Source organism: Giraffa tippelskirchi, chromosome 4 (assembly GCF_054371585.1).
Source record: "Giraffa tippelskirchi isolate mGirTip1 chromosome 4, T2T-mGirTip1v1.2.pri, whole genome shotgun sequence".
NCBI classification, from domain to species: Eukaryota; Metazoa; Chordata; class Mammalia; order Artiodactyla; family Giraffidae; genus Giraffa; species Giraffa tippelskirchi.
This window is the reverse complement of record NC_137278.1, coordinates 31,491,250-31,505,411: the sequence shown is the minus strand read 5'-3', so window position 1 is coordinate 31,505,411 and position 14,162 is coordinate 31,491,250. Positions and strand designations below refer to the sequence as shown.

Here is a 14,162-nt window from a genome sequence, read left to right as displayed (position 1 = left end):
GAGGAGTGTCCACAGCTCCGAGGTGATATGTTGCTGGGGCCATCGTGTCCTTTGCTTGTGGCCGGACCAGGTTCTTGCAGGCAGCAGCCCCCATTCTGTGGCTAAGGCATCTGAGTTCAGAGACTCCCCCAGCATCCAGGCTCCACACCTGACCTCACTGATGCTCTGACTCCTCTGTGACTGAGAGACAGCTTTGGGCTCATGGCTTCTCAAAGTATCAGCCTGTTGACTGCATGGGATCCTTCCTTGAGGCTGCTCAGGCAACCCAGGAAGCAACTTTCATTCTGTTTCCTTCCACCCTGGGAAGGCCCAGGAAAGGCCCAGGCATTGCCAGGATCCACCACTTCTGTGATCTCCTACATCCTCCACTGTGCCAGCTTAGACTTGCCTACAAAGCCATGCCTCTGCATCAGACTTTACTGCCTTCTCTGCACATTCTCTCATCTTTTCCCCAGTTTCCTTATCTTGTTTGGATTGAGACTGAAACTGCTAGGTCTGGTGCTCATAAGTACCTTCAAACTAGGTTGAGTTTTATGCTCTATTGTTTGCCCCCTGGCTTCCCTGGTGGTTCAGTGGTAAAGAACCCACCTACCAACGCAGGAGATGCAGGTTTGATCCCTGGGTTGGGAAGATCCCCTGGAAGAGGGCATGGCAACACACCCCAGTATTCTTGCCTGGAGAATCCCATGGACAGAGGAACCTGGTGGGCTACAGCCCATGGGGTTGCAAAGGGTCAGACATGACTTAGTGACTGAGCACACACACATATGCTCCCTCTCCCATAAAAATGGCCAAAAAGGCAGAGGCTGATAATAGTTATAGGGTGAAAGGTGATTGTTTCCCAAAATGCAGTGATTAGTAAGTGATAATGTAATCTAGCCAAAACAGGACTCCTAAGGTGTTTATAAACTAGTTGGAAAGAAAAGATATATACCCTGAAAGAACAATGATAAATGTTTTATAGCCACGGACAAAAATAGAATATTTCACAAGATAGAACATTTGAATTGTCAATGGAAGATTATTATAAAAGTTAAACGGTGGTAAAGACATCAAAAAAAGATTTTTGTAGTATTCCATTATGTGAATAAGGCTCATTTTGTTAAGTCATTTGCCAGTCAGTGGACTTTGGCATTATTTCCACTTTTGGCCTATTAAACTGTTGCTAATGAACATGTGTGCACAAGTTTTAGATGAGCATATGTCTTTATTTCTCTTGGGTACATACTCAGGAGTGAAATTGCTAGGTCTTATGGTAAGTTTGCATTTAACATTTTAAGAAACTGCCAAACTGTCTTCCTAAGTGGTTGTACCATTTTACGATTCCATCAGCAATGTACGAGGGTTTCCATTTCCCCATATCCTTGTTAGTCTTTTTGATTGTAGCTATTTCAGTGGGATAAGTGGAATCTCTTTGTGATTTTGGTTTTCATTTCCCTAATGAGTACTCATATTGAACATTTCTCATGTAATTTTTAGCTCATTTTATATCTTACTCCATAAAATGTATATTCAAGTCTTTGCCTGTTTTGTAATTGGGTTGTCTGTCTTCTTATTCAGTTACAAGGGTTCTTTATATGTTCTAGACACAAGTCCTTTTTTATAGTTTATTCTGTATTTATTTCAGCTTTATTGACATATTCAGTTCAGTTCAGTTGCTCAGTCGTGTCCGACTCTTTGCGACCCCATGAACCACAGCACGCCAGGCCTCCCTGTCCATCACCAGCTCCCTAAGTCCACACAAACCCATGTCCATCGAGTTGGCGATGCCATCCAGCCATCTCATCCTCTGTCTTCCCCTTCTCCTCCTGCCCTCAATCTTTCCCAGCATCAGGGTCTTTTCAAATGAGTCAGCTCTTCACATCAGGTGGCCAAAGTATTGTAGTTTCGGCTTCAACATCAGTCCTTCCAATGAACACCCAGGACTGATCTCCTTTAGGATGGACTGGTTGGATCTCCTTGCAGTCCAAGGGACTCTCAAGAGTCTTCTCCAACACCACAGTTCAAAAGCATCAATTCTTCGGCGCTCAGCTTTCTTTATATACCAACTCTCACATCCATATGTGACTACTGGAAAAACCATAGCCTTGACTAGACGAACCTTTGTTGACAAAGTAATGTCTCTACTTTTTAGCAGAAGTTAAACACAACATTGTAAATCAACTATGCTTCAATAAATTTTTTTAAAGCATGCTAGATGATAAAAGCAGATTGCCAAATGATATGTGCAGTATGATACCCATTCATGCAAAATTTAAAGGCATGAAACGTCATATATTATTCATAACAACATATATACACATAGGTAAAAAGTTTCACACAAAATCTATGATAATGGCTGCCTCTGAAGGGAAGAGAAGAAGAGACTGGAAAGAATTAGTAGTCAAGGGGTCTTCAGATTTATCTGCAGTGTTAGAACAAATTTCACACAATATTAGATATCAATTTGAATGGTCTGTTACATTGTACTTTTAAGCTTACCTTGTATTTTTCAAGTTTCTCAGATTAAAATACACAGACACGAATCAGAGCGATAATGATGGAAAACAGACCACTTCCGCTCAGTCCATCGCTCACATTGGGTGAAGCTGAGCTGAGGCCGCCTGTCAGCCTGTTCGGGGCAGCTGATTCTATCTGTATGTGGGGTTTCTGAGCCAGCTGCCCAAAGATAATTATCTTCCTTTGAACTTATTTGCACACTTTGACTTATATTTTCCCAGTCTGGCTTCCAAAGAAAACCCTAGTCTTTATGCCACCCTCAGTTGCCCTTCCTCTAAAGAGCCGCAGAGCCCAAATCTCAGCGGACTCCCTTTAACTGGAGTTTTTAAGTTTTATCCCATGGCTCCAAGCTTTCTCCAAAACTGCACCAGAGCCTTCCCACGGAAGGCTCGGTTTCCCAGTAAACGTGTGTCCATTCTCACCCAGTCCCCATGGAATGGCTCACAGAAGACCGCACTGTATGCTTGACGAGGGCAGCCTGACAGGCCAGATGACTCGGCTCCTGGGAACTGCCTGCGGCTGGGCTCCTGACCCACGAACTCATCAGGCACGTTCCCCGCAGCCCAGCAGCTGCAGAGGTGCAAAGCGCATGTCATTGCCCTGGGAGTAGAAGGGCTTGTTCCAGCATCTCCCGCTGACAAGCTGTGCAGCCCTGACACAGAGCTCTTATTCTCTTCATCCTTGTCTTTCTTCTCTAAAATGGATACTACTCAAGTCGTTATCAGGCTCAAATGAGATGATGCACATGAATGTGTTTGCAAACAGAAACGAAAGATGTTTGCATATTATTTCCCAGCTGTGACCCCAGCCCCTCCCAAATCCTCCACCAGCTACCCCGCTCCATCTGTCCACCTGGAAGGCCCTTCTACCCTCCCTCCCTAAGTACGCCTCCACTTTGCCTCCGCTTTTAGTTTATTCTTCAGTGTTCTCTCCCTCTTCTCCTCCCTCTTGTTCTCTCCCCTTCTCCCTTTTTGTTTCCCCGCTCCTTTTCTTCCTCTCTCTAGTCCTGGAGGCAGCCTGACTCTTTTCTTTCAAATCTGATCATGCAGTGCGTTGCACCACTGAACTGAAGCCCTAGGTTGACTGAGAAAAAGCATTTGCCCCTTCCTCAAAGAGGTAAGGTGCAGGAGATGACAGGCTTTTTCTCTTTGATTCTCCCAGGCTCAGGCCACAGGATCACCGCATACATCGCCCACTCACGGAGGCGGCCGCCCCATGCCCATGCCTGTGCGCTCCACCTCCGCCGGCTCCACCCCCACCCACTGCCCGCAGGACCCGCTGAGCGGAGTCGGCGGGGACATGCAGGAGGCCTTTGCCCAAGGTGAGTTCTGGAGCAGAGGAAAATGAAGTGCTGAAGGGGTTTGGAAACGTGGACACGACTCCTGCTGCGGTTCTCCCCGTTTTCTTTTGTGTGCTTAGCTTTCAGTGATCATATTTTCATGTACAGTGAAAACAAGTCTCGTGCTGGCTCCTTCTCATTCGATGGGCTGGTCTGCAGTGGGAGGTCTGCAGGCTTGTATGTGTGCGAGGTCCAGGCCTCCTGGGTTTCTGTGCTCTTTTTGCAGAGGGTTGTGGGAAGTGCCTTGTCCTTTGGGCTTTGCCTCCTCCAGAGGAGTTGGGTGGAATCATTCCTAAAGTCGAGTGCTCGGCCTGCAAAGTGTTCAGAGCAAGCAGGAGAAGGAGACTAGAACTCTGAATCCGACCTTGCTGAAGGCACCTTGTCCGTGGAGTTAATGGCATGCCATGTTCTGTAGTGGGTGGAAGACGAGGCTGCTCAGGAAGTCTTGTCTTGTCTCAGGGCAGAGATGAGAGCAGGGAGATGGAGCTGAGAGTAAATCTTGCCTAAGGGTTTGTTTTGCAGTCCACCTCTTTGATTGTGGCTGAGAAGCGTGGAGGTGACAGGGTCTTGCCTTCACAAAAGAGGGAGGAGAACCACGGCCTTGGGCACCAGTGCCAGGGAGCAGGCGGAGCTGTTCGGCCCATCTTCCCTTAGGAGTCCACACTAAGTCCTAGGGCTGGCCGACTGAGGCATCTGCTCAGCTCTGTCTCCCCCACCCCCATCACCACCACCCACCTACCCACCAGGCATCGCCGTCTGCTCTGCCTCTCCTCAGGTACGAGGAGAAACCTCCGCAATGACCTGCTGGTGGCTGCCGACTCCATCACCAACACCATGTCATCCCTGGTGAAGGAGCTCCACTCAGGTGACGCCCAGAGCTCCCACCCAGCCTCCCGCCTTCCCTCCTTGGCCCTGCCTTCCTTGCCACCCACCCCCCGCGTGGTAAAGCACCTTCCTTATTTCACCACGCAGCCTCCTTGCTTTCCAGGAACTCTCTGGATGCCTTCCCCTGTGAGCCTGTCTCCCACATGTGGTCACACACTTAAAGTTTCTCTTAAGAGCACGCCTTGTGGAGCAGACACAGTTCTGACTTTAAAGGAATTTGGCTCCGTCAGGCCCCTTCCTCACTTACTGTGCCTTCCACCTGTACTTCCTCCGCAGCTGCCCTCTCCCTAGCCCTGCTCGGCTGTCTCGCTCGGAGCTTTCCTGGACGACGGGGAACCGAATCAGCCACAAAGGCTTCTGGACTTCTTCCCGCTGCCTTTCTGCTTCTCCTATTTGATTTGGTTTTGAAACCCTATTCTCTCTTTTTGTCCGTGACGAGGCTCTGGTTTCCCTGGAAGTTCATGACCTGAGTCTGGTGCTTCCTTCACTCCACATGTTCAGTCTTATCTATGACTTCTTTCTCAGTCTGTCTGTCTCGCAGCTATTTCCCATGATTTTCCCGAGACCCTTACCTCATGGCATATTTCCCCCTACATGAAACCCAAGAGGGGGCGAAAAAAACATAGGCCATTCCCATATCATCACGTCTGCAAGAATCCCCATGATTGCATCAGTTTTGAAGCCGCCAGATATTTTACTAATTTTTTTTTTATGGTGGTCAGATTCCCATATTATATATTAAACAAACAGGTTTCCTTCCTAAGTGCTGTGGGTCACTCATACAGGTGGCCCTCTTTTGTTTCCTTTCACCTAATATCGTGCTTTTGGATACCTTGAAATAGCTTAACAAGGTTGTTGAATAAAGATACAAAGCAGTTTTTCCATGGACTATTCAGACACACGTACTTACTTAAACATAATACATTGAAATCATCCATCCATGCACTTAGGGAAGGCAAACCTTGAGTAGTCCTTCAGACCTTGGTGGGCTAAACTATACACTTTTAGAGTTGTCATGAGACAGGCTGAGGTCTGCCCAATGGCTTCGCTCTCAGACCTGCTGTTTTTGTTTAGAAGAGAATAAGGTTGGTTTTTCCAGTACAGTTGATAAGGTGTCAGTTCTCCTGTTGAGGGAGCATGATAGTAACACTGTTTCCATTCTGGTACCATTGCTCCATCCCTTTTATAAGCACTTTCCCCCTCCACACACACACATAAACAGAAGAGGAGACTGCCTTTGAGATGACCTCATGGATGGTCAGAAAGTCCCTTCCCTTATATAGCTCCCCACCGATGCCAGAAATCCCACTTTTGGAGGGAATTTCTTAGGGGATTTCAGGCCATGGAAATTAACCACAGTTGTGCCTCATGGCTGCTTATTAAGGTTTGTGCAAAATACGTGGTTCATGAGCTCATCACATGAGTTTGAGGGGTAACTGGACATCATTAAACACAAAGCACATAGAGACCACACAGCTTCATAAAAAAGTAAGTGTATGGGAATACTCAGTCATCTCTCCTGGTAAGAAAGGATGGTTTTAACAGAGCTATGTAATGTATTTGGAAGGTACCTCAGAGATCACATTGTCCCCTCCCCTTACTTTAATTTTGTAATGTGGAATCTTAGTTCCCTGAGCAGGGATCAAACCCGCACCCCCTGCATTGGAAGCACGGAGTCTTAACCACTGGACTCCAGGGAAGTCCCCCACTCCCCTTACTTTAGAAGTGCAATGAGTGATTATCAATAAAGAGATTTGCCTAAAGTTACCCAGCTCGAAGGGGCCAAGCTGGTCCTAGAGCTTAGGTGTGAACGTGAAGCTGATGCTCTTACCACTGCACTGCCCTCATCCCCATGCAGGACAAGGGGTCAAATCTGCAATACCACCAAGACCTCTTTCATGGATGCTTCATTCTCCAACGCCCTGAAGTCCGTGGTAGACGTGGACTGGGTCCACATCTGGCACAGTATCTCTATCAGACACAGAAGCAAACTCCTTTACGTGCAAGGCTGCCAGGTTCTCAGTGAGTGGAGGAGCCTTGCCCAACACCAGCACGTTTTTACTGTCACTGTCGAGGTTCTCATGAGGACGAGATTAGTTGCTCAGATTATCTTTATGTGTATCATGGACATACTGTTTATATCCATAGCTTACTTTCCTCATCTTTTTTGAAATCTTTGCACGAGTAATGGACTCTTAGAGTTGAAAGGATCTCAGAAGCTGCTTAATCCAGCTTGCTGCCCGGTGTAAAAGTCCTCTGTTTGAATATATCCAGTGAGCTCATTCATGACCGGCTCTCCTCCTTGGGCAATTGTTGCTTATCAGAGAGCCAAAATCTGCCTTTCTATAATGAATTTATTCTCATTACATCCCCCCCCAGAAGCTGCCAGAGAGAGCTCAGTCCTTACTCTCACGTTAGCCTTTCTAGTATTTGAAGGCAGACAACGTGGTTCTCCCATGGCCTCTCCTCTTTAGGCAGCTGTTCACCGTCCCCTCAGTCATTCCTCACATGACATAGGTTTCCCTTGACCATCCCGCATGTCCACACCAGGGTGTGGCCAAGTGTTTCAAGGCCCCACTTCAAAGTGAGTTCCTGGGACTGAGCACATCTCCAGATCACAAGGGGTCTTCCCCCAGCGACCCCCTCCCCCTCCCCAGAACAGTGAGCCACCACCTCCCCGGTCAGTCTCTTGGGAAAGCAGCCTCAGATGGCATTAACTTTTTTTCCACATTGCCACTTGGCACTGTTTGGTCATTTTAAGTTTGTTGTCTGTTAAAACCTCTAGTTTTTTTTTTTTTAAATGGAAGCCAGTGTTAATCTAGTTACTCCCTGCTGTACCTTTTTATGGTGCTTTTCTTGAACCTGAGTGCAAGGTGTTCACCATATTCCTAGTAGATGTCATCCCTTAGAGAAACTAACAACAGAGCCAGAAGCTGGGTGGGGGTGACATCAGGCTGCACTACTCCTCTGAGCCCAGGGCTTATGGGGACCTGATGCTGCGGCATGTGGTATGCAGGGCGCAGACCGGGTGACCCTTGGAGGCCCGCAGCCATGACCCTTTAGCTAGGGTTTTATCCCTAGCCTGCTAAGCGCCTTCCTTCTCCCTCTGCCTATGCTCCTACTGGCTGAAGGGTCACTGGCCTCCTTGGACTTGTTTTCACAGCAGGGGAAGGTGCAGAGGAAGAAGAAGAGAAGATGCAGAATGGGAAGGACAGAGGTAAAGGCAGCTCCACAGGACCCCTAGTCTGATGGGGGCCAGAGCCCGAACCCCCTCTCCCTTTTGTTCCTTCCTTCCTGCCACCACCTTTCCCCAAAGCTTTCAGACCCCTGCGGATCCTTCTCCCAGCCTTTCCCAACTGGCCACCAGGTTTTTCCCTAGAGGTGTTCGTGTCAGTGGGTCAACAAAAAAGCTTCCTGGTTTCCTGACACTATGAAAGATGGATGGGATGCAGGAAGTGGATACGAGTAAAATGCCAAACACGACCCCTTGCCTCAATTTAGGATAGAGTTAGGAGAGCAAAATTAAGATGCGCAAAATAGGAGGTAAAAGGAAATGGCAGGAAAAGTTAGTCATCAAACTTTAAGTGTAGGATTATAAATACAGGAAGGTTTCTTAAAAGGCAGAGATTATTGTGCACAGAATAGCCAAATGGTTTTGTGGCTTCTCAGAGGAATTAAAAGCAATAGAGAAAAGGTATCAACCCAGGACAGTAAGGCTTCCTCATTTTATTGTATGTAAAACCTTCTCAATAACTTGTTATGTTCAGAGAGCTGTGCTAAATGATTTCCATGTATAACTCATTCAGTCCTCAACAACTCGGTGCGATATGTAATATAATGATATCTCCCATTTTACCAGTGAGTAAATAGGCTCAGAGAAATTTAGATCAAACAGCTTGTATGTGTGCCAAGTCGCTTCAGTCGTGTCCAACTCTTTGTGACCCTATGGACTCTCCAGGCAAGAACACTGGAGTGGGTTGCCATGTCCTCCTCCAGGGGATCTTCCTGACCTAGCGATTGAACCCACATCTCTTAGGTCTCCTGCCATCAGCAGGCAGGTTCTTTACCACTGGCACCACATGTAGTCAGGGTTGGATTTGAACTGAGTTTTCCTAACTCTAGACTTCATGCTCTTAATCTTCATGTTTCTACATTATCCTAAACAGATAATACAATTCTTTTTGGACATTTGAGAGTCAGCTGTTATTTATGTGTATTTAATACATCTATTGCTGGCTTCCTTCAAGATGTGAGCTCCCCAGGACAGAGACTTGCATCTGTTTTGTTCAGGTTGTATCCCCAGTGCCTAGAACAGTGGCCAGCATGTTGTCGGATGTCAGTAGATTCACAAACATAAGGAAATAGACAGGGTGGTGTGCAGGAGAGCACTTTGTCAGAGAGAGAGGCAGGTGGCCACCCTGAGGATGCTGAAAGTGGAGCATGAGAGGGAGCTGGCCCAGCTCGCTCAGGTTGGAGGCTGTGCACTTAACACACTCCTCCTGTCTAATTCCATGGCCCCATGAGGAAAGGATTCCCAAGACAAGGCTAAGGGCGGTTAAACAATGTGTCCAGGTAGTTATCACCTGAGCCTGGACTCAGCCCAGGTGTTTCTAACGCCAGCGCCCATCTTTAGTCTGAACGGACTGTGAGACCAAGTGCAGTGAAAGAAGTCTTAAGGAAGAGTGGAGAGAAGTGGATACAGAAAAGGAGGCTGTGATGAGAACAGGGGAGCACCTCAGAAGGGGAAGGTCCAGAGCGCTTGCCCATAGCGGCGCGTGTGGATGAGAGAGAGGGGTCTTTGGAGTTTGTCAGCAAGGACACTGGAATCACCAAGGATGAGACGGGGGAAGGAAAACATACTCCAGGTGCTGCAATCATCAAGTGAGTCTTAGCGAGGCCTGGGAGAAAGTGGACAACAGCTATGATGAATTAATGAGAATGATGTATTTGGCGTAAAGCCATCAAAAGGTCAGCAGTAGAGGGCAGTGGTGTTTGCAACGTCTAGAAATGCTACAGAGAAAAGGAGAGAAAACTGACTTTTGCATGCAGATGAGGGGCTAGGAATGAGGCAGGAGGGCTGTACTGCAAGAGGTGAAGAGAAGAAGAGACACAGAGATAGATTTACGCTTATGTAAACACACCCTGCAAACACGTGCATGCACACACACACAATCCAGCCAGGTCCCGGCTTTCATGTGGAATGTTCTTGGCTGAAGACATAACAGCTGCTTCTTTGGCCTCTCTCCCCTTATACCCTCCCTTCCCCAATAGTTTTTCCCAGGGCCTCTCCTCAGTCTCCCTTGCTCCCCCAAAGCACACAGAAGACTGCCCTGATCGCTTGCGCCTTGCCCTGCCCGCTTGCGCCTTGCCCTGCCCCCAGACTCTAGCCTTAGGCCTGATTCAAGCCTGGACAGAGGCTGTGTCTCACACAGGGACTGGGTATGGTTTCCCTTGTCTGGTACCTGCTGGCCTCGGGGACCCACTGTCTTTGCACCTGTGTTGCCCGGTCAACATCTCTTCTTTCTGTCCCTCTTGCTTTGTATGTCTATGTGAAATCTTGCTGTGAGAATGCCTGAATTTCCATTTCTGTGGCTTTTTTAGGTGTCATCCCCAGGGGGCAGAGTGTTAAGAGTTGGGGTGAGAGATGGGTAGGGTTTAAAAATGATATTTGGCTGTCAACACTGTATGGGTCCCAGGATATGCCCCTGTAGCTAACATGTGGCTGTTATGTAGATGTAGTTCTAAAACCAAGTGTTTTTATGGATGAAACTTCTGTTTCTCCACCATGATCCAGGCGTGAGATTTTATTAAAACTGTAGACTGAGGTGGCAGTAACTACTATCACCTAGGCATTAAAGAGCAATAACTATCAACCAGAAAGAGAGAAGCATTGGCTTCATCAGGGTGGAAATCATGCTGACATAATATAAACACAACCAGGTCAGCACCCCAGAGGCATAGTCTGCTCAGTGGAAACCATGAGAGCCAAATGGACACTTTTGAAGAACTCATGACCAAGCCTGACTTCCCAGGCACATTCACCCTGGCCTCTCCCTGCCCACCCTGGCTCCCTGTCCGGATGCATCCTGGGAAGCGATTCTGCTCCACTGTAGGAGTGACCTCCCCTCACTTTGGGTGGTCAGTCCTTGTAACCAAGACCATACAGATGAAACATAGGCTAACATAACTTCCCCATGTTACTTCAGAGCCCTCAATTCATCTCTGCTACTTCACAGCCTCATTTTATGCCCCTGTGTCCTTCAGAATCACCTCTCCCAGCACCTGCCATCATGGTATTGGGAGCTATAAATCCAGTTTGCATGCTTAATGCTGGTACGTGTCTGGGAGACTGACAGCAGTGGTCCTTGGTAAGAATAGATACAGGCTTTTGACAGTCCAGGCGATGGTTCAAGATTTCAGGGTGAGCAGGAGTCTGATTTAGAGTCCCCGGCAGATGCGTCTGCAGGAAGAAAATACTGCTCTTTTCAAAGTTTAAGCCATTTTTACTTTGTTCACTTTCAGGACCACGCAGACTGTGCCCTCTGATGTAACTGCTCCCTAGGTTTAAGGTGGATTCCTTTCCATTTTCATATGATTTATCTTCCTCCTGAGAGGCATGTGTATCCATGGCTGCATTAGGTCAGTTATAGTTGCTGGTTGTAGGTCATGTGACTTCCCCCTTGTTTTCAAACCCGGTTGGAAAAAGTTGATCTAAGAGGAGACAAAGAGCAAGTCCAGGAGCCCATGGGTCAGGGAGGCCCCAGGAGAACCCCCAGGTGGCAAGGAGACCCCGACTGTGACCTCCGTCTGTCGTTTGTATCTGTGCTGCACAGGTTAGCAGAGGAGCCGGGCCAGAGAGGAAGCGCGGGTGAGTACAGTGTTCCCTGCCCTCCGCCACGGCCCCCTCCCGGCTCCCTCTCCATCACAGTTCCCAAGCCAGAGCTGCCCCGACACACGAGATGCAAGTTGAAGTTTCCTTTACAAGCCCCGCTACACCTCCTCTCTGTGCAACTACACTAGCACACCTGCTCGGCCCCATTTGCAGACCCTGGCCCATCCAGCACTTCTCTGAGCCTGGGCTTCAGGCAGGTGTCACCTGTGTTGGGATGCAGGTGGCAAAAGTCACTCCCCCAGGCTGCCTCTCCTTCCTCCTTGCTCCTGATTTCCCCGCAGCCTCTGTCACTTTTCTCCAGATGTCCAAACCACCACCAGTACAGGGTCACACTGATAACTCCATAAAGTCGTTTCCCATGGTGCTCGGCCAAGCTGCACCTTCTCCCTTCCTTAAAAAAAAAAAAAAAAAAAATTAATAAAAGTTCAGATTTCCTCACAGGCAAATGCCCATTGCCTTGAGAGTTAGCCTTTCCCGTTTTTCCATCTTAGGGCCTTATCTAGCTCCAGTTCCAAGGTATTGCGGCTTCTAGGTCTGCACTGAGAGCTAAAAGGAAGGAACAAAAATACTTGGACAACCAATCTGTTCAAGAGAAGGGTTCTTTCAAGGATAGATGCCTTTGGTGCAGCCTTGAGAGTCCTCTTTATTTTTTTAGTCTTCGCTTCCCTCCCCTCCCCCCACCTCATGTGTTTAAAAGTTAGGCCATCTTCCTCGGTTAGAGATCTTCCAGACAGAAAAGCCAGGGCTGCAGCCCACGGTCCAGAAAAGGGCCTTTCCCAGGCCCTCCTGAGCGTTCTTGTCCTGGAGCAGCTTCCAGGCCTTCCCCTGACAGCCCTGCTTTTCCCCATCTGCACCAGGCCCTGGGTTCTGTCCTGCTTGCCCTCTGGGATCTGCTTTCTCTGAGTCTCCCCCGGCTCAGGGATCATGCAAGCTGAAGACAGGCAGTGCCTGAGCTGTGGAAATTCTCTGGCCGCCCTGGAAATCACAGAGCCTCCCAGGCTGGGCAGACTTGTCCCTGAGCTCATTGCGCATGCGGGCAAGGCCCTTCCTGAAGCAGGCTGTGGCTGCGGCAGCTATGAGGCAGTCAGGAGCTGACTTGCCCTTGGGGAGCCTGCCAGGGCCCCTCTCCCCAGGGCACACAGGAACTGGGGGATGAGGAAAGGCGTGTCCACCAGCTGGCCCACCCCTCTTTGCACACAGGAGGAAACTAAGGCCCACTACCCAGGAGCTTAGTGCCAGCCCTGACTCCTCTGCTACTAGTACTGTCCTCTGACCCTGGGAGGGGTTGTTGTGAGAAACTCTCGAAGCAGGGAGAGTTTCGGAAAGTTAAGGAAAAGCCTAAACACTCAGGTGGACTCTTTAGTTCTGCTTACTTTATGTGTGAGGCTGAGGCTTTCTCCCCTTCCATCCAGGGCTTCTCAGCACATCACCAACCTCTGCCCTTCCCTTCAGTCACAATTCTTCACCCCATGAAACCACCACGTTCCAAGCCTTGCACTGCAAACACAGTTCTTTCTTTCCTGGAAACATTTCCTGACCCTGTGACCTAAGCAAGGACTCCAAAGACCCAAGATACCCCCAGAAAGAGAACACCCGCTTCCCTAAAAGAGGGGTGTGAGTCCTGTCCCTCTTCAAGTGTCCTGAGTTGACAAGGTAAGCGGCCCGACAGAGCCATCCCCACGCATTGTCCAGTCCCGGCAGATGTTAGCCGCCTTTGCCTTGAGACCCTGCACCAGTGCCTGGGAGTCACCGTGCATCTGTCCTGCACAGGCACAGAGGACGTGGAGCGAGCTGGCACCGACCTACTCGAAGAAGGCGAGGTGTTCTCCCAGAGGCGCATTCCTGTCCAACTTTCCGCTGCACACCTGGACCAGGCTTGCAGGCTGCCAGACGTTACCACCTGCCAGGGAGAGGGGAGCCCAGGCCCGTGGGAAGTGGGAGGGACCGCTGGTGCCGCCTCGGGCGCACCCCCCACCCCACCCTCGCACAGTCCTGCATGAACTAGCATCTTCATCACTCTCCTCCGGGCATGGTCTCATCTCTGCAACGGGAATTTACTGGAGGTTGAAAAGAGAAAAGAAACAGCACGAATCTCGTGTGTGTGTGTGTCTGTGTGTGTCTGTGTCTGTGTCTGTGTGTGCTGATGGAGTTCTTGCTGGCATCTCGCCAGCACGAGGGCTGCTTCCCGGAATGGGGCGCGAGTTTCCTCCCGACCTTTGACCTTTAAAAACCAACAGGATTTCTTCCCTCTGTCGTGCAAAGACAGCTTCAGGCTCTGCTAGGTTCTACAGACATTCACACCCTGGCCACAGGGCTAAAAATAGCCTTCCTTTCTCTCTCGCTGCTTACACTTCCGCCCGATTCGACGCCGCTGCGCTGCAGCCCGGGCAGTAAGCGGGAGCAGAGAGCGAGCCCCTGCATCCCCGACGAGTCCTCTTCCTCTTTCTCCACCTCGTCCTCTTTCTCCTCCTCGTTCTCCACTTCCTCCGGCCGCTGCAGGAGAGCAGGCGAGCGGGTGCCGCGGAGCCGGGGCGGCCGGGCGGGACG

The 14,162-nt window shown here is 49.3% G+C and overlaps 1 protein-coding gene across 21 annotated transcripts in view; it reads left to right on the top strand.

Annotated features, from left to right (window-relative positions):
• The window catches only part of DTNB (dystrobrevin beta), a 233,685-nt gene extending 219,979 nt beyond the window's left edge, over positions 1–13,706 (top strand). For 8 of the 21 annotated variants that reach the window (XM_081592758.1, XM_081592749.1, XM_081592744.1 and 5 more), the window contains 5 exons: positions 3,661–3,820; positions 4,614–4,703; positions 7,887–7,940; positions 11,557–11,591; positions 13,386–13,706. In XM_081592758.1, the coding sequence (XP_081448884.1) occupies positions 3,661–3,820; positions 4,614–4,703; positions 7,887–7,940; positions 11,557–11,561 (309 nt within the window). In that variant the 3' untranslated portion in view covers positions 11,562–11,591; positions 13,386–13,706. Of the gene's footprint in view, positions 1–3,660; positions 3,821–4,613; positions 4,704–4,999; positions 6,487–7,886; positions 7,941–11,556; positions 11,592–13,027; positions 13,269–13,385 lie in introns of those variants that run through there. The other 13 variants (XM_081592752.1, XM_081592746.1, XM_081592761.1 and 10 more) reach the window with 8 other exon arrangements.
• Positions 13,707–14,162: the final 456 nt, after the last annotated feature.